The sequence below is a fragment of the Bubalus kerabau genome, chromosome 16 (assembly GCF_029407905.1).
Source record: "Bubalus kerabau isolate K-KA32 ecotype Philippines breed swamp buffalo chromosome 16, PCC_UOA_SB_1v2, whole genome shotgun sequence".
Lineage (NCBI taxonomy): Eukaryota > Metazoa > Chordata > Mammalia > Artiodactyla > Bovidae > Bubalus > Bubalus kerabau.
In genome coordinates this window covers 50,490,460-50,508,594 of record NC_073639.1, presented here as the reverse complement: position 1 = coordinate 50,508,594, position 18,135 = coordinate 50,490,460, and the positions used below count along the sequence as shown (strand labels likewise).

General features: G+C 44.0%; 1 protein-coding gene across 2 annotated transcripts in view; it reads right to left on the bottom strand.

The window, feature by feature from the left end:
- Positions 1-11,206: 11,206 nt before the first annotated feature.
- The window catches only part of STX2 (syntaxin 2), a 40,642-nt gene continuing 33,713 nt past the window's right edge, over positions 11,207-18,135 (bottom strand). The window contains exons 10-11 of one of the 2 annotated variants that reach the window (XM_055551002.1): positions 16,242-16,365; positions 11,207-13,073 (exon numbers count right to left, since the gene is read on the bottom strand). In XM_055551002.1, the coding sequence (XP_055406977.1) occupies positions 16,285-16,365 (81 nt within the window). In that variant the 3' untranslated portion in view covers positions 11,207-13,073; positions 16,242-16,284. The remainder of the gene's footprint in view (positions 13,074-16,241; positions 16,366-18,135) is intronic. The other variant, XM_055551003.1, reaches the window with a different exon arrangement.

Here is an 18,135-nt window from a genome sequence, read left to right as displayed (position 1 = left end):
AATAAATGAGTCATTTCTGTTTATCTTAGGTAAATATGTCATTTCTGATAGGTTTTTTAGCATTCTGAAAAGGACTCCTGACAATTCCACATGACCCCCTCCCCAGGCAGGGACCACTCCCCTGGGCTATGTGACGTCACTAAAATGTGGGACAAGCTGTGGCCTGACAGCAACCCAGCAACCAGGACCCTCAGCAAACTCACTCAGCTCCCAGGCTCTTCCTTGAGGCCATGATAGGCTTCCGTTCCTTTCTTAAGGGACAGAGGACCTGCACCCAAGCCTGGGGCTGTCTGCCATCCCCTACCATGGCCAACACTCAGTGTGCCCTGTAAGAAACTAGTAGACAGATGAATGGATAAAGAAGATGTGGTACATATATACAATGGAATATTACTCAGTCATTAAAAAGGAACAAAACTGGGTCATTTGTAGAGATGTGGATGGACCTAGAGACTGTCAAACAGAATGGAGTAAGACAGAAAGAGAAAAACAAATATCGTACATTAATGTATGTATGGGGCTTCCCAGATGGCTTAGTGATAAAGGATCCACCTGCTAGGCAGCAGACACCGGTTCAATCCCTGGGTCATGAAAATCCCCTGGAGAAGGAAATAGCAACCCACTCCAGTATTCTTTCGTGGGAAATTCCATGGACAGAGGAACCTGGTGGGCTACAGTCCATGGGGTCACAAAGAGTCAGAAACAACTGAAGCAACTGAGCACACACACACCACCATGTGTAAGATAGCTAGCTAGTGGGAAGCTTAGCACAGGGAGCTCAGCTCGGTGCTCTGTGATGACCGAGAGGGGTGAGTCATGTCCTCAGACAGCCCTGCCCTGGCGTCTGTGGCCTTGGCTCTGACCTTCAGCATACCTGGCCACTCTCCCTCCCAGCGCCAGGTTTCCATTTCCCTGCAGCCCCTGTCCCGCTCTGAAAGGGTGTTGCTCTGGCTGACTTGCCCACAGTCAGCCTCCCTCTCTGGACCCCCAGATCAAGGGCAGAAGCTCCGTCCACCTTGCCCGGGGCTACAGCCCTGCGTCCAGAGCCAGGGTTGGAAGTACTGCTGGCTGAGCACCACCAGCGAGCAGCCCCCTTGGTCATTTCAGTCCCGGAAGGGATGCACATTGTCTCTGCCGACAGCCTTCCTCTATCTGGGCTTGAAACCAGGGGTAATGATTCATCAAATCCACTTCACTTGCCTTCACCGATCAAGGTCATGCGTCTCCTCCAAACATCATGTAGCCTGAACAGTAAGATGCTGCCCTGAATGGTGCCCCAGGAATTTGGAGTCAGCTGTATCCAATTTCGAGCTGAATCTGGTTAAGACTGGCTGGAACCAACCACCCTCCAGCTGGGCATGTGTGAGTGTCGCTTTGTGACCTTTTGACATCGAGGGCTGAAAACTCTGTCCTCAGATTGTGCTATCTTGTTCAGTTGCTCAGTTGTGTCCAATTCTTTGTGACCCCATGGACTGTAGCCTGCCAGGGTCTTCTGTCCATGGGATTCTCTAGGCAAGAATACTGTGGTGGGTTTCCATTTCCTCCTCAAGGGGATCTTCCCGACCTAGAGATCAAACCCATGTCCCTGCTTGGCAGGCTGATCGTTTACCACTAAGCCACCTGGGCAGCCTGATGGTGCTAGGAGCATCTGTTTTTGAATGTTGCTTAGCTTTGCCTGCACAGAACCACGATAATGCCCATCTTTTCAATCACCTTTCCCCACACTCCCCACACCTGGTACCACCCAGCTGCTTTATTCTTCATTCCTTAAGGGCTCCAGTCCCTCACCTTCCGGGAGGAGGATCTGAGACTTGTTCTCTTGTCCCCTCATTTAGCTGCCTTGCAAACACACCCCTTCTTTGCCGCAAACCTCAGGGCTCGTGTTTTGACTGCTGCACATCGGGCGATGGGCTCTTTGCCATCAGGCAGCACATGTTTTGTTCCCGGCACAGTGCTGGGTGCTGGGTAATGGGAACTGGCGACATGACAATGGCCACAGAGAGAAGCAAAAGGGACTTGCCCCACGAAGGCCAGGACGGTGGCCCTGCAGGCAGGAGTGAGTGTGTGCGGACTCCTCCAAGTAGGGTCTGCGCCCATCCACTGGCCTCACCTGGGTCCCACTGCTCTCGGTGGTTTACAGCTCTCTCCCGAGGTCTTCAGGCCCATGTGCATCCCTAACCCAGAGTGAGGACGGGAGACGTGGCCTCTGAAAGGTGATTCCCAGAGAGACTGTGAGGGAATTTCAAGGTGCCTGGGAAAGATCTGGGAGGAGGTAAGGTCACTTCCAAATACCTCCAATTATGGTGAGACAGACCCGGGTGGTGCCTCCAGAAAGACTCAGGACAGGGGAAAATGTTGGGTGTCACGTGTAGCTACAAATATGTGGGAAGATTCAGAGACAAAGAAATTTTAAACCAGTTCCTACTGTAAGAAGAAAACATATATATATACACACACAAGCATATACATACATATAAACATATATATGCATATACATACATATAAATACACATGTATACATACACAAACATAATACCATACACATAAATGTGTACCTATACATATAAATACATATGCAATATGTATATACTATATGTAAAGAAAAGAGGTTGGGTTTTCACCAGTAATCCCATTCCTGGGCGTATATCCAGAGAAAACTCTTAATTTGAAAAGATACACACAACTTTATATTCATAGAAGCACTATTCACAATAGTAAAGATATGGAAGTAACCTAAGTGTCCATCAAAAGAGGAATGGATATTATGATGGAATATTACTCAGCCATAAAAAGGATGAAATAATGCAGCAACATGGGTGGACTAGAAACGATCATAGTATTTCAGATAAGACAAATATCATATGATATCATTTATATACAGAATCTAAATAAATGACACAAATTTATTTATTTATGAAAAACAAATAGATTCACAGACATAAAAAAAAATTATGGTTACCAAAAGGGACTTGGCAGGAGGGATAAATTAGGAGTTTAGGATTAGCAGATAGACACTACTATATATAAAATAGATAAACAAGGATCTTACTGTATAGTGTAGGGAACTGTGTGTTATAGTAAACTCTAATGGAGAAGAATATGAAAAAGAATATATACATACATGAATTATTTTGTGGTTCACCAGAGACTAACACAATGTTGTAAAGGCAAGGATACTTTTCTCTCTCACAGGAAATCCTGTCCAGTGGCCCTTCATGCAGCCCTAGGGAGCCAACATTTAATTCAGACCCCACCTGAGTGGGCTTTCATGGAACTGGGAAGGAGAGTGATGAGACTCAGATGCTGTGTTTCAGGGTATCCTGGGCCAGTTCCCTGAGCTGAGCCCATATTAATGCATTTACGTAGAAAGCCCATCTATTCACAGGCATGATTCTGATGTCTATGTGTGCCCAAACAAGAAATTCCTCCCAAACTGAGAACAATCATACTTGGATTTTTTTGTTTGTTAGAACTCAATGGGAGAGAAAGTACAAGACAGCAAGAGGTTAAGAGAGGCCTGTTTACAACCTGAAAGTAGAGAGTTATTTTATTTGGTGGGAATGTTTAGGACTCCAAGCCCGGGAGACAACATCTCAGTAACTCTGAGAAAACTGCTTCAAGGAGGCAGGAGGCTATACACAAGTTTGCAACAAGGGGAGCAGGCAGTGAACATCAAAGATCAGGTATCAAGTTAAGGAATTTAGCATTCTATGTATGGGAAGATGGAAGCCTCTGGGCTCCCTGAATTCACTCCTTTCCTATGCACCTCAGCTACCTGGGGCCAATCATGTTTCCTTGTTCACCTTGCTTCATGCAAGGCTGCTTGTTCACCAGCTCCTCAGCAATCACTGTGAGGGGTGGAAGCATCTGCTGGATCGCAGTTTGGGTAGCCCCCATTCACATTTGGAGGCCAGAAATCGCTGATGGTTGTGACATTTCTTGTTTATTGATGCGGTGGGAGATATTTTCATTTCACAAGCCTAAGGGTTTCCCTCCCCCTTTGATGTCTTGCAAGACAAGATACTGCCCAGGCATTGATGCTCAGGCTGTCAGTCCTTTGAAGAGGTGGAGAAGAAGATGTTTCCTGTGCTCTTTTTTTGTTTGCTGTCTTTTTTATTGAAGTATAATTGATTTACAATGTTAATTTCTGCTCTAAAGCAAACTGATTCAGTAATACATATATATATATGTATGTATGTATTTTCCATATTCTTTTCCATTAGGGTTCCATAGACACTGAATATAGTTCCCTGTACTATACAGAAGGAGGACCTTGTTGTTGATCCATCCTATATAATAGTTTGCACCTGCTAGCCCCCAACACCCAGTCCTTCCCTCCTCCCAATCCCTTGGCAACCATAAGTCTGTTCTCTGTGTCCACGAATCTGTTTCTTCTGTGTCAATAGGTTCATTTGCTTTTCTAAAACTGACACAGACTTGTAATTAACATAATACCATGTCTGTGTCACATCCAACAAAATTAATCATCATCTCACAGGCACTCCATAGTCAAATTTATCTGATTAGCTCAAAAACATTTACCTTTGATTTTGCTCAAATGAGGACCACAGGTTACACTGATGTTTATTTCTCTGAACTGTTCCTTTCCTACAGATGCATCAGCCTTCATTAATCAGAAATATATCCAAAGAGGGACTTCCTGTTGGTCCAGTGGCTGGGACTCCAAGCTCCCAATGCAGGAGGCCTGGGTTTGATCCCTGATCAGGGAACTAGATCCCACATGACACAACTAAGAGTTGGAATGCCACAACTGAGACCAGGTACAGCCAAATAAATAAACAACGCAAAAAGAGAGAGAGAGAGAAATGCCTCAGAGAGCAAGCAAGCAGGATTTTAAACAAATGAGGGTCCTAGCAGGGTGAGGGGAGTGGGATTAGAAGCCACTGCCTGCCCCCCATTTCCCCTTTCTTCTTTGCAAATAAATAAACCATCCCTTGGAGGGTCACAAAGACCTTGGTGAATCTTGCTTACAAGCAATGGTCATAGACTAGCAATAGATTATCAATCCCCTCTGTAGCTGGGAGATGGATAATTATCACGACTCTGCCCAGATTATCATGGCTCTGCTGACTCCTTGGGGGACCTCCCCCAGGTATCACAGGGGTAAAAAGATGAGTAGGATGTGCTGCAGTGAGGAGACTGGGATGTACACCCCACAGCCCCACTCCCCAGTCCCCCTGCATGTGTCCCTAGGCCTTGGGGTTTATCCTTAAATCAGTTCATTCATTCTTCCACAATGCAAATATAAAGTCGTGTGTGGCAAATCATAGAAAAAGAAATGCATTAACTGTTCTGTGAATTCAGAGAATTAAGTGTAACCTAGGGCTTCCCAGGCGGCCCTATTGGTAAAGAACCCACCTGCCAATGCAAGAGACGTCAGAGATGTGGGTTCAATCCCTGGGTTCAGAAGATCCCCTGGAGGAGGGCACAGCAACCCACTCCAGTATTCTCGCCTGAAGAACCCCATGGACAGAGGAGCCTGGCGGGCTTTGGTCTATAGGGTCACAAAGAGCTGGACATGACTGAAGGGACTTAGCCTAGCCTAGTGTAACCTATGTGGGTGCCAGGGCCCTCGTGGAAGATGCTCCTCATGAACCAGGCAGAATAAAAAGGAATACCAATCTTTAGTCATGCTTCTAGAAAAAGATTTCAGGCATTTCATTCATAAACCATAATAATCTTGTTGAATTACTTGTTAAATCTACTGTTTATTCTGGAAGAGTTTCAGATTTGGAGACATTGTGGCTATTCCTGGGAGCACCTTCTTTGCTTCTGAACCCAATTCTCCACACTTAGAAACCTCTCACTGACTCCCCACCCCAGCCCACCTCCCCTGGAAAATATCCTTTCTGTTACAGCAAAAACAGAACTGAGTGAACAGCCTTTGGCACATACCAGCCAAACAGTCGGAGAAGGCAATGGCACCCCACTCCAGTACTCTTGCCTGGAAAATCCTATGGACGGAGGAGCCTAGTAGGCTGCAGTCCATGGGGTCGCTAAGAGTCGGACACGACTGAGCGACTTCACTTTCACTTTTCACTTTCATGCATAGGAGAAGGAAATGGCAACCCACTCCAGTGTTCTTGCCTGGAGAATCCCATGGACAGAGGAGCCTGGTGGGCTGCCGTCTATGGGGTCGCACAGAGTCGGACGCGACTGAAGCGACTTAGCAGCAGCAGCAGCAGCAGCCGCCAAACAGTCCTGGAAGAGTTATGCAATCTTGGTTACTACTACTAACACACACTTGTAGCTGGACTTGTCCATCATAAAGCTAATTACTCTGACTCCATTTAGATTATACACTGCACCTGGCATCCTTCTCCCCCTACCCTCTCTTGTAGCATTCTGCATTTCAGAAAGTCACCGGCTGATAACTTTAGGATACCAGACCTGGCTGCTGAGTTGCCCGATGCCAGCTGTGGTTGTTTTGAAATCTTGAAAAAGAAAAAAAAAAATGCAAAACCTTCATGAAGATATAAAACCTCTCCCTCTTCCCCAGAGAGGGGGGCACAGTTCTTGAGGCGCCAGCCTGCTGTGTTCTCCACCTTGCCTGGCAAAAAGAAAAAAGCCACTCATATTTCCTCCAAATGCTGTCTCCATATTTCTATTCGCCATCAGTGGACAGGGAGTCACCATTTTGGCAGCCTTCCTAGCACCCAGCTTCCAGAAATTGCCAGTCCCTCTTTCTTGGTTTACTCTCCTGTTCAACTACTGCAGCAGCCTCTGGGTCTGTTTTCTATCCTGTTTCTTCACCAGTTTCACCCTAGTTTTCCCTCCATGGAATGTGCTAGAATCAGCTCAGCACACAAGCCCCTCCCCCTCTCTTCCTGTCTCTTCCCTTCTCTCCACCCATTGCCCTGACTCTGTTCTGCATCATGAAAAAATGACAACCCAACAGGAAGGCACATCCTCTTAGAGGTGGAGGAAGCCAGCAGTCAAATTCTCCCCTGTGGGTGGCATGGTGGGTGGTCTGACTGCTGCAAGCACTCACTTTTTGGCGGATTGTGTCTGTTCATGAAAAATGCCCAGTCTGAACAGCCCCGGAGATGCCCACGGCTGGAGGGATCGTCCCAATTCCACACGTCACGGCCCTAGGAACTGGACAGGGAAATTCTGCCGTGAGGTTAGATCTGCCGGAGACCTCTCCCCAAAACGAGGATGTCTGCATGGCTGATGCTACCTCTGTGGAGATGTTGCCCAAAATACTCTGCTCACTACTCTGCTTTGCAATCTGACTACCAGAGGAAGGGCTTCTGACGAGCGTCAAGTGGGTGTGCGTGAAGCGTGTCACCGTATTTTGAACAAAGCAGCTGTGGCCACAGGAAGCTGTTCACTGTGGAACACTGGTCTCCTCACTGAGGGCAGAAACCTCTTAGCAGTTGCCCTTCAACCAAAGCATCAGAGCCACCCCCAGTTTCCTGGGTCCTGTGGCAAGCACTTCTATTTATTTATCCAGGGATCTCCAGTTTATATCAGACACGGCTTTCTGATAAAAACATCCCTACTAACAGACATTTCTCCAAGGAAGACATACAGATGGCCAACAGGCACATGAAAAGACGCTCAATGTCACCAATTATTAGAGAAATGCAAATCAAAACCACAGAGAAGTATCACCTCACACGAGTCAAAATGGCTATCATTGAAGTCTACAAACGAAAAATGCTGGATGGGGTGTGGAGAAAAGGGAACCCTCCTACACTGTTGGTGCAGCCACTGTGGAGAGTAGCATGCAGGTTCCTCAAAACACTAAAAATGGAATTACCATATGATTCTGCAATCCCACTCCTGGGCATATTATCCAGAGAAAACTTTAATTCAAAATGATACAGGCACCCCTATGTTCACAGCAATAGCCAAGATGCGGAAACAAGCTAAGTATTCATCGACAGAAGAGTGGATAAAGATGTGGTGCAGGCATACAATGGAAGATTGCTGCTGCTGCTGAGTCACTTCAGTCGTGTCCGACTCTGTGGGACCCCATATACAGCAGCCCACCAGGCTCCCCCGTCCCTGGGATTCTCCAGGCAAGAACACTGGAGTGGGTTGCCATTTCCTTCTCCAATGCATGAAAGTGAAAAATGAAAGTGAAGTCGCCCAGTCGTGTCCAACTCTTAGCGACCCCATGGACTGCAGCCCACCAGGCTCCTCCATCCATGGGATTTTCCAGGCAAGAGTACTGGAGTGGGGTGCCATTGCCTTCTCCGACAATGGAAGATACTCAGCCCTTAAAAAGAATGAAACACTGTCATTTGCAGCAACATGCATGCAACTAGAGATTATCTTACAAAGTCAAGTAAGTCAGACAAATACCGTATGACATCACTTATATGTGGAATCTAAAATAAGACACAAACAATCCACAAAACAGAAACAGACTCACATAGAGACAGACTCGTGGTGGCCAAGGTAGAGGGTCTGGGGAAGGAGGGACTGCAAGCGTGGGGTCAGCAGATGCAAACTAGTGTATGTAAGACAGATAAACAACAAGGTCCTGCTGTGCAGCACAGGCAACGACAGTCAATATCCTTGAGAAACCATGTGAAAGAACATTTTTTAAAAATGTATATATGTGCATATACTAAGTCACTTTGCTGTACAGCAGAAACTAATGGAACATCATACATCAACTATGCTTCAGTTAAAAATACATACTGCCTGCCACTCTAGTAAACAATGAATGTTGCCCACAATCAAGGCATCAGCCACTCAGCCTGAGGGGACTCGGATGGAGAAAAGCAGGATACTGGGCCTAGATGGTTAAGGTGCATATTAAAGGAATAATTTCACTGAGCCCCGACTCTTTCATCTTCCCATCCCTAGAAAATCACTAAGATCATTGAGATGTCTGGTTTTGTAATGAGCATTAACCTTTCAGCGTCGGACTACATGTTTTTTAGCGAAAACTCATATACATCCTGGCTGCTCCCCGACCTCTTTAGAGCAGTCCCTCAGAGCGATCTAAGAGGCTGTACCCAGCTTACATCCTCGGTAAAGCCACCAAATAAAACATCATTCTCAACTTTCAGGTTGTGTGTTTTTTTGTTGTTGCAGTTGACATAAGTCCCAGGCTTGCAGGCTGAACCTACTAACGCATGGCCCTGCCCTCGATCATGCCACCTTTTCTGGAACTTACCCCTTTCTCACAACCAGACCTGTAACCATCTTCCTGGTTTAGGAATCTGCTCGTTCAGGGGATGCGAGTCAGAAGATGACAACTGGATGTTGCCTCAAAGGAAAACAAAATGGCTCGCTGTCCATACGGCACTCTCTCTGGAAACACGGGCACATCTTCACCCTGACTGCGGCTAGGACATGGGATGCCTCTACGGAGCTCCTGCTGCACTGAAACCCCAAAATGTGCTGTCTCATCCACACTGAACACTGGATCTTGTCTTAACAAAGGCGGGAACCAGGGTTGGATGAGGTCAAGACTGTGTCCAGTGTCCTGTGCGTACCATGTCGGTTTCACACTTTAAAACCAAGCAAAGCCCCAGGCTTTGCTCAGCTGCCCTCCAGAGGCTGGTTCTGGACTTTTTTCCCTCTGGAGTCAATTCTTCTCACTGATGTTCTTCGTGTAGGGGAGGGGGAGGAGGGGGAGGTGGGTTGGGGGGTGTACTGCTGTGTTCACTGAAATAGTAACCTAGAAAGAGGGGGCAGCAGGGCACACGGCTGGGGAGACCTCAGCTGTCACAGGGGGTCCTTGCCAAGCACACGAGTCATTGCCATGAGAAGATGCGGACTGACTCCTGGCCTTCCCCACTACCCTTTCCCAGGCCCTCCTGACCTCCTTGGAGCCCCTGAACCAGGCCCCAACCCACAACCGGGACAAAATCCCTGGGCAACCCTGACCCCTGAGCCCCCCAGGGTCCCTCCTATGACCCAGGCTCTTCCAACCCAAGCCCCCTGACCTGGGGGCCCCACCATTTAAACTCATGAAAGTATGTGCGCTTAGATTTATTGAAGAAATTAACAAAAACTGTTGGAAGAGGTCCTGGAAAGGATGCGACTGCTCATTGACCCACAAGGTGGCCCCCGGGCATCAGAGGCCCGGCAACCCAGCCCTGTCCTTGGACGTCTGCTCTGCCCACCCCCCAGCACCCCCGTGTCCACTGTGGGAGCCGTTTCAAGAACACCCCTTGACAGAGCCAGTGTGGAGACCTTGGAGCGGTGTGGGTGTCTGAACCTCAGGAAGATCTCTCTCTCAACTCGAAGGTGCAGCGGGCGGGTGAGTGGTGATCATGCCCTGCGGAAACCCAGACAAACCTCCGAGGGAAGTTGGGGGGCTGCCTCCTCCTCAGCCTCCCTGGGAAACTCCCCAGGGTGTAAACCTAAGAAACTCAGGTGATAAACTTCATAGTCTTTAAAAAATATAAACCAAGGCACTAAATTACTGAGTGTGCATGTCAAGACTTCAGCTTGAAAGGAAAGAAAGAGAGGAGGTTAGAGGTAATACACGAGTGGGGGTGGAGAGGTGTCCAATCTTCATGAACTGATGTTCTCCAGAACTAGCTTATTTTTCTTTCTTTTACATGCCAGATTTTGAACACCACTTTTCAACATGATTAGAATTCAGTAAGGATTATGGATTAGGGAAATTCCAGTTAATAAGTGGATTCCAGTTAATAAGTGGAGGGGGGTGCCCTGTTAATAACTGTCAATGTGAACATGTCAAATTGGCAGAAGCATGCAAAGCCAAATTCCCTAAATTAGCATTTGTTGTCAACAGTAAGAACCCAGGTGGGTTTCTTAATATGTGACAGCCCAACCACAGAAGTTGGTAACAACAAATCATAAAAAACTTACCAAAAACACCTAAAATTATTAACTTACATTGTGTCATTACACATAGTAACAGACATAGGTAATATTCTTTTAACAATTTATTTATGGATATGCAATAAAATATCTCCCCCCAAATCTTTCCAGAAATGAACAAGGCAGAAAGTAAAATACTTCTTTTTTGGGTTCTCGAGTTTTTTTTTTTTTTTAATGTAAACATGAAATTTCAAGAAATGATTTAAAAAGTAACAAGTGAACCTGGATATGTATTTTTAAAAATCCGACGTCAAATAGGTACATTAGGCTTAGACATACAAAATGGGTTACCTGGTGAATGACTTAAACACATTAAGTAGAAATCAAGAAGCGGTTTCATAACTTCAACTATAAAACACAGATTCAGTAGGTGTTTCAAATCCAGGAAGAATGTCTTGAAGAGATACAATAAGAATTGCTATGAGGAGTGGGGGCTAAAAAGACTTCACTTGAAGCGACAGCGGGACACGTGGGGAGCATTAAATGTCTCCACACGTGCACATAATCATATGGACAACGGACGTACAAAAGTCACACTGACACAAGCATGATCTCTGGATAGTTAAATTCCCTCAGGACAAGTCATGCCATCAACATAAGCACCAACCAGGGAGCCTGTCCCACTGACAGGCTGATTTAAGAAACATATATGTTGGAGCCAGAAGACTCCTAAAGGAATCCTGACTGCACAGTGATGACCAGAAAGAAAATAAAATGCACACATACAGACTTGGCTCTGAGCTAAGCAGTCAGATGTATAAAGTATGAACGCATCAAATTTGTAACTGTATTCAAGAGGGACCACAGCTTCTAAACGGTTCTGTAATTCACACTTACAGGTTGCAATCAGGCGTGTCTATATATTAGTTTTCAAGCCAGACAATGTTAAATTACAGTCACGAGCTTACACAATCACATATAGAAGTAACAAGAGATAACTATATTTTGAATATCCTTCACATATTCATTTAAAGTTTTGACTACTTGCTATCATATAGATGCCCATTCGCTAATGAGATTTCGTACATTTTACAGTCTAAATATAAAGCATATTATAATTTTAAAAAATTAAGAAGTAATACAAATGTTAATTACAGATTCCTGTAAACTTTGAGAATTAACTTTTAAAGTTCAGCAGAATAGTAGGTATGTAACAAGAACATTCAGGTGATCTGTACATGTAAGAATGACTTAATGTCTGGGAATGATCCCCTTGAGTTTAAAATCTGATTTTATCACCACCTTAAATTCAGACTTTATTAGTGTGAACAGGGAAACACAAACCTTATTTTGTAAAGAATGAAAGCAGAGACCATTGTCTTTACAGTGTAGTAACTAATTTATTATCTTGGGTAATGGAACAGGTAGAAAGGAAGCTGAGTACAATAATCAAGCTTTTCCTGGAGGGTACTGGGCAGATTTGAACCTTATAAATCAATTTCAACAGAAGGAACTAGAAAGGCTTTTTGGGGTACTTTGCACCCAATGTTTTCTATGCCGATGGCAGACTGTGTGAACAACTGTGCAAAGATGGCTCTGATATCATGAAGTTTCTTTCCTATTTCTTTTAAAAGGCAATAGTTAATACATAAAATTGGAGTAAATTAAGATGTTAATATATTAAACAATTAATTTATAAACATTTAAACTTATAGATATCTTACAAAACAGCTCTGTGATAATAAAAATAATTTTTGCAAACATAAACAGACATGAGTGAAACATAGTACAAAAACGTCTCTTAATGAGCATGTTAGCTGGGAGAGGGAAGAAAGTCTCAGACCTGAAATCTAATAACTTCATAACATAAGATATTCCTAATTCACATACATATTTTTAACACTGAAATATATTAAAAAAATTGAAAATTTCAATAATTCCTTATTTTAAGGCCATTGAAACAAGTCTCACATTGTTAAATGTTTGTGCTGTGTTATTTAGAGTCCAAGGATGTCTGGGTTAACGCATCACATCCATTCTGTTTTTCCCACTGAACAATACATTCTGTTGTGCTCTCTCCTTGAATTCACTAATAAAATATCAGCACTCAATGCCACATGTCACAGTGTCTAGGATTCATTCATGAAATGGGAGGATGCTGATTTGCTGCAGATGTGGTCTGACTCCAAGGACAAATGGCTCTTGGGATACGGTTGCTATGACAATGTTGTTGCTAGGATAATTCCAAGGATCACAAGCAAAATAACTACACAGATAATAATGAACATCATTTTCTGCAAGATAAAGAAAAACATTTATTAATTTGCAAGATAGCAAAGGAAAGAAATCACTGATGTCATTTCCTAACAAAATTCTCTTGGAATTTGAGATGGTTTAAAATCCATCATCAAGAAAGAACCCCTACAGGTCATAGAAAAGGGAGGAGTGGGGAAGGGAAGTTCCAGAGGCATAGCACAAAGTTACAGACACATATACATTAAATTAAGTGAATTTAGTAATTTAAAATACATATTATTAAAACAATAACCATTGACTCCTGGAGGTAAAACACAATGCCTACTTGACACTATGTGGGTTCTTAACGAACACTTTCTATTGATCACAGTAAAATCCCAACTATTGTTTCTTGGATGCATTGTACATCTTATAATTTTAAATGGATTTATTTCTCATTTGCTGAAAAAAATCTTATTTATGCTTTTTTTTTTTACATTGAGGTAAGACGCATGTAAAAAATCAACACACCATTAACTCAGTCTTCTACTGCATCCTTGGCTCAGAGGAAGGCAATACAACATTTAACTTTTTGCTTCCAGTTAACAAGCATCCTTGCACAGGATGCTTGAACAGCTAAACAACCTCTGGCTTGAGAAATCTAGTCTCTCTAGGAATACCATCTATGGGAGAAGGTGAGGAATTCACAAAGATGAGAGGCATATCATACAGCCTGACTTCGAGTTCTCTTGGTAAACAGCAGAGATGCGTCATTTTAAATCACGGTTACCAAACACACGGCACACTTTCACCTGAGAAATCACACCTGCCGTAACTGGTCAGTGCCGAGAACGCCATCAGTTACTGCATGATTTATGAAGGCAAGTATGGCCAGGCCCCTCAGGAAACTTCCCTGTCGATTACTCAGAACCTAGGAACCACTGCCTGCAGGACATCACACCCTCAAATTTCAGGTCACTTATTAATATTATGCACATTTCCTGGAAAGCAAGGCCTTGGTCCCAACCATCCTGGCATCTCCTCGTGTGTCTTCCTGCAAGCCTCTCTCAACATCTTTCTAGACACACCTTTTCCCTCTGGTCTATCACACCTTCCTTCCCATCAGCACCACCCTTCAGCTCCAGAAACTGCTCCATATGCCCGTTAACCTCAGCCACCAGGCGGCTCTGCATCTCGCTGCCATCCAGGCATCTGCCAGGTCTCTGGGTACCATGCATGGGTGTGTGCTTGCACATCTGGCTTTTGGAAATGCCTCCTGAATCCCACCATGACTGGGTTCCTGCACCCTTAATACCACAGATGGAATGACCATTCTCGTCCAACATTCTGCTCACAGCTCCAGTCAAATGCCTGGACTTCTCCTTGGTGGCCCATGCACACTCCGAGTCAAGCTGCCTCCTACTACACCTAAATCACAGCCACGTGCCCTCTCAGCCATGTCCTCAGATAGAAAGCTGGGCATCTGGCCCTTGCTGCAAGGTTAAAGGGACCAAGATTCCCTCCACATGGTACCTACAGGCTCAGAAAAGGCTGTGCTGAACTACTTGCCGAAAGAATAAATTAGTTTTTCAAAAGCATAATTAAAGACACCAAGCACTGCATTTGTATTAAAAAAAAAATTGTTGGTAAGCACTCTGATGTGTTTTGTGTTCACACGTGCTTAAAGGCATGAAGGTACAGCAGCCCCCCAGGCCCAGGGCACAGAGCAAGCCTGGGGCTCCCCAGAACCACGCTGGGAGGAGCCTGCCCTCGTTCAACGGCATCGTCACAGCATTTGATCTCAAATTCTGTTTATCTTTAGCGGAAACACATCCAACTAACCATATTATGGCCACTAGGAAAAGCTAAGAAAATGCAGAGTTTATACACAGTTCATAAAGAATTCTAAAAATAGTTTTTAAATACATTATTATTAGTGAAGGACAATCACATGTATCTTTAGTTCAGCAGAGGTAACAGGAAAGCATGGAGAGATACATAAATGTCCTGCCTGATGAAGAGTGCTCAGAGCTCCTTCTGCCTCCTGAAAAAAATGGCTTGCTAACAAACTCAACATCCTGGAGCTTCCGAGTGCAAGCCCATGCTTCCGTGAATGTCCGGAGCCTCACCTGCTAACTGCGTGCTCAGCACATAGATGCTTACACCAAGAAACACCTCTTCTTTAATAAGGTGCTAAGTGTTTATCAAGCCAGCAGCTGCTTTCACAATAAAATAATTAATTGATCAAGGACTAGTTGTCACAATCTAGATACAATAAATTCCAATGATTATGCCAAACAAACATTTTAAAATAAACAACTAGTATGTCCAACTCTGAGACACTAGACAGCACGCTAGCTTAAGAGTTGAAAGAAGGATGATTCCAAACGCATAAAGAGACGAAAAGCACAAATCTCCCAAAGTCTGCTGAAAGGTGACACTCGTACAGTGAATAAAAATAAAGGTGCTATAAATAAATAATATCTTTTGAGTATCTTTTGTATTCCAAACCCTTTAAATGAGAATATCTTTTGAGTATCTTTTGTATTCCAAACCCTTTAAACTGAGAATATCTTTGGAGTATTTTTTGTATTCCAAACCCTTTAAATTGAGAATTAACAGCCATGCTACTCAGTACAAGTTCTCATTTTAATGTGGACACATTTAAAACAAGCTCAATGATGCCAGTGGAAACAAGTGAGACGAAGTCTCTTGGTTCCACTGAGTGTTCTTCATAGCTTTCGTCCCATTCCCTCTAATTCCATAGTAAAATGGTGAGCAAATAAATACAGCTCACAAAGCACGTTCGGTTGTTGCACTTATTCTAAGAATTAAAACTTATGAGACAAATTATTAAATGTTAGTTTTTTCATTGAGAATTAATCCTCATTACTAAAGTTGTTCCACTAATGAAGGGCTTCAATAAGGAGGAAGCGTCTTCCTGGATCAAAAACAAAAGCCTGAAGAGTCAGGAGCGGCTGCCACCCCTACTATCACATCCAAACAAATCCAGAGGTTTCAGAAAACAGCAGGAAGACAACCCTGGTTTAGAAATGGACAGCAACCCAGCAAATGCTTATTCTCAGCACACGATGACTAGAGACTTGAATTCAGAAGTCAACTCCGCTGGCAGGCTTTTGTTACTTTCCAGTATTTCTGAATTGGGTGAGCACCACTATTAGCTAATTGGGCGAGTGGGTAAGCAGATTAGTTGATTAGTTACTTACTGCCGTGCTGGCAGAGACATGCATGCTGCCGTTATCCACATCATCACTTGCCAACTGATAAACCAATAATTAGAGCAATCACAGCCAACAGAACCAGTGACACAGCCACAATTATCCACTTTTTCTGTCAAAGAAAAGCAAGCTGATTATATCATGGTTAATTCCACATTGCCGTATTAGAAGATATCATTCGTTTAAAAATCAAATAATCCATTGGAATGTGTTTTAAAATCTAAATTATGGGCCATCGATTAACTGTTTGACAATTTTCAAAGTTGTCCAAAAGAGGGATTTTTAATTTAATGAGGTCAGACTATTTGGAGATATACTATTATAGAACTTGAAATATTAGGTTTTATCAATGAGAAAGCACATGACCACATTCTTTTGATAAATTCCTAATGAACTGAGACATACAGCTGATTTATTTTTTCATGTATAGAGAGCTGTGTGGCCAGGTCAGTGAATGAGGAAATCAGTGACCTAAGCCCCTACACTTTTCTTCTTATTTGCGATTGGCAGGTAAGTCCTTCACTTAACCGCCACCCCAAATAAAACAGACCATTCCACTAGCATCATCCAGTCTCTCAGGGGCTAACCCGGCTGCCCTGGGAATGGAACCGGGACACCACAAGCGGGGATGGCCAACATCTCAAGGACCACACACCCAACAGCAGAGTGAGAGATGAACAAGCTGTGGGTGGTTTCAGATGTCAGGCACTGAGTTGGAGAAGTTGTGATGAATTTCGAAATGAGCCTCAGGTTCTGACCAGTGGCCACTCCAGGTAATATACTGACCCAGCCACCTGCTAGAGCGAGGCCTTCTCTGCCAGATCAGGATGAGATGGGAATGTCTCATGGAAACGTTCACTGATCTGCTGTTCAGGTCATGGAGAAAGGATGGGACCTGTCCTTTTTTAGTGACTGCTTTAAAGTGTAAGTCCATTTTGTGCCTGAACCAGAGCACTTCACACCCAGACCTCACCACCTCACTTTAGTTTAAGGCTCAATATTTCAAAATCTGGTAACACAGAATAATGTAAGAAACCATCTTTTACATCTCAAAGATAATTAATACACAGATATTCCCAAGAGAAAGCAGGGTGAGATGCTTTGCAGGCTGACATGAAAGCCCTGATGTGTCTCATATTTGAGAACATCTATGGACCATTGTCACAGGTGAATCTGACTCTTAGTTTTTCCTGAACATTCTGAAACTCCCTCTTTACTAGGCCTTTATGACATCGCATGGAAATCTCCCCTGACAGGCACCGAGAAAGGCCTCTGCCAGGAGGAGGGAGGGCGACAGGCACTGAAGGCGGGGGTCTGACGCCTTGTGTCGCTCTCGTCTACACTGGGGAGAAAGAAGTGGTGGGCCAGGTCACACGGGGAGACACACTGTTTTCCAGTCCCTGAATCAGAACTGAATTCTGTAGTTTTGCTGTTTCCTTAGAAAGCTTTCACTATGAAGATACTAAAACTCCTTTACAAAGTTTCATGGTGAGTGCTACATAACATCTGAGGTCCATGGTCAAGCAATTCTCTTTCCTCCAATCCAAAGGATTAGCAAATAACCTAACGAATAAAGTGTTCACTGCATAAAGTGTGTAACCAATGATTTTTAGGAGAATTTCCAGTCCCATGAGTTTTATATATCCCTCCAAATAATGACCCAAGAAACAGAGAACTCTGGAACTGAAACCCATTCAACCGAGGAAAGGGAGGTGGGGCCAACTTTGGCAACCCTAAGTAAGGGTTATCATTACTTAGAACTGACAGGGTTCACCGTCAATATAACTTATCTGATACACTTCAAACGTTTCAGCAAAAAGAATTATTTCAGTTTTCAAATGCAAGATTAATGTAAGAAGTTTTTATTTCCCGGAATACATTT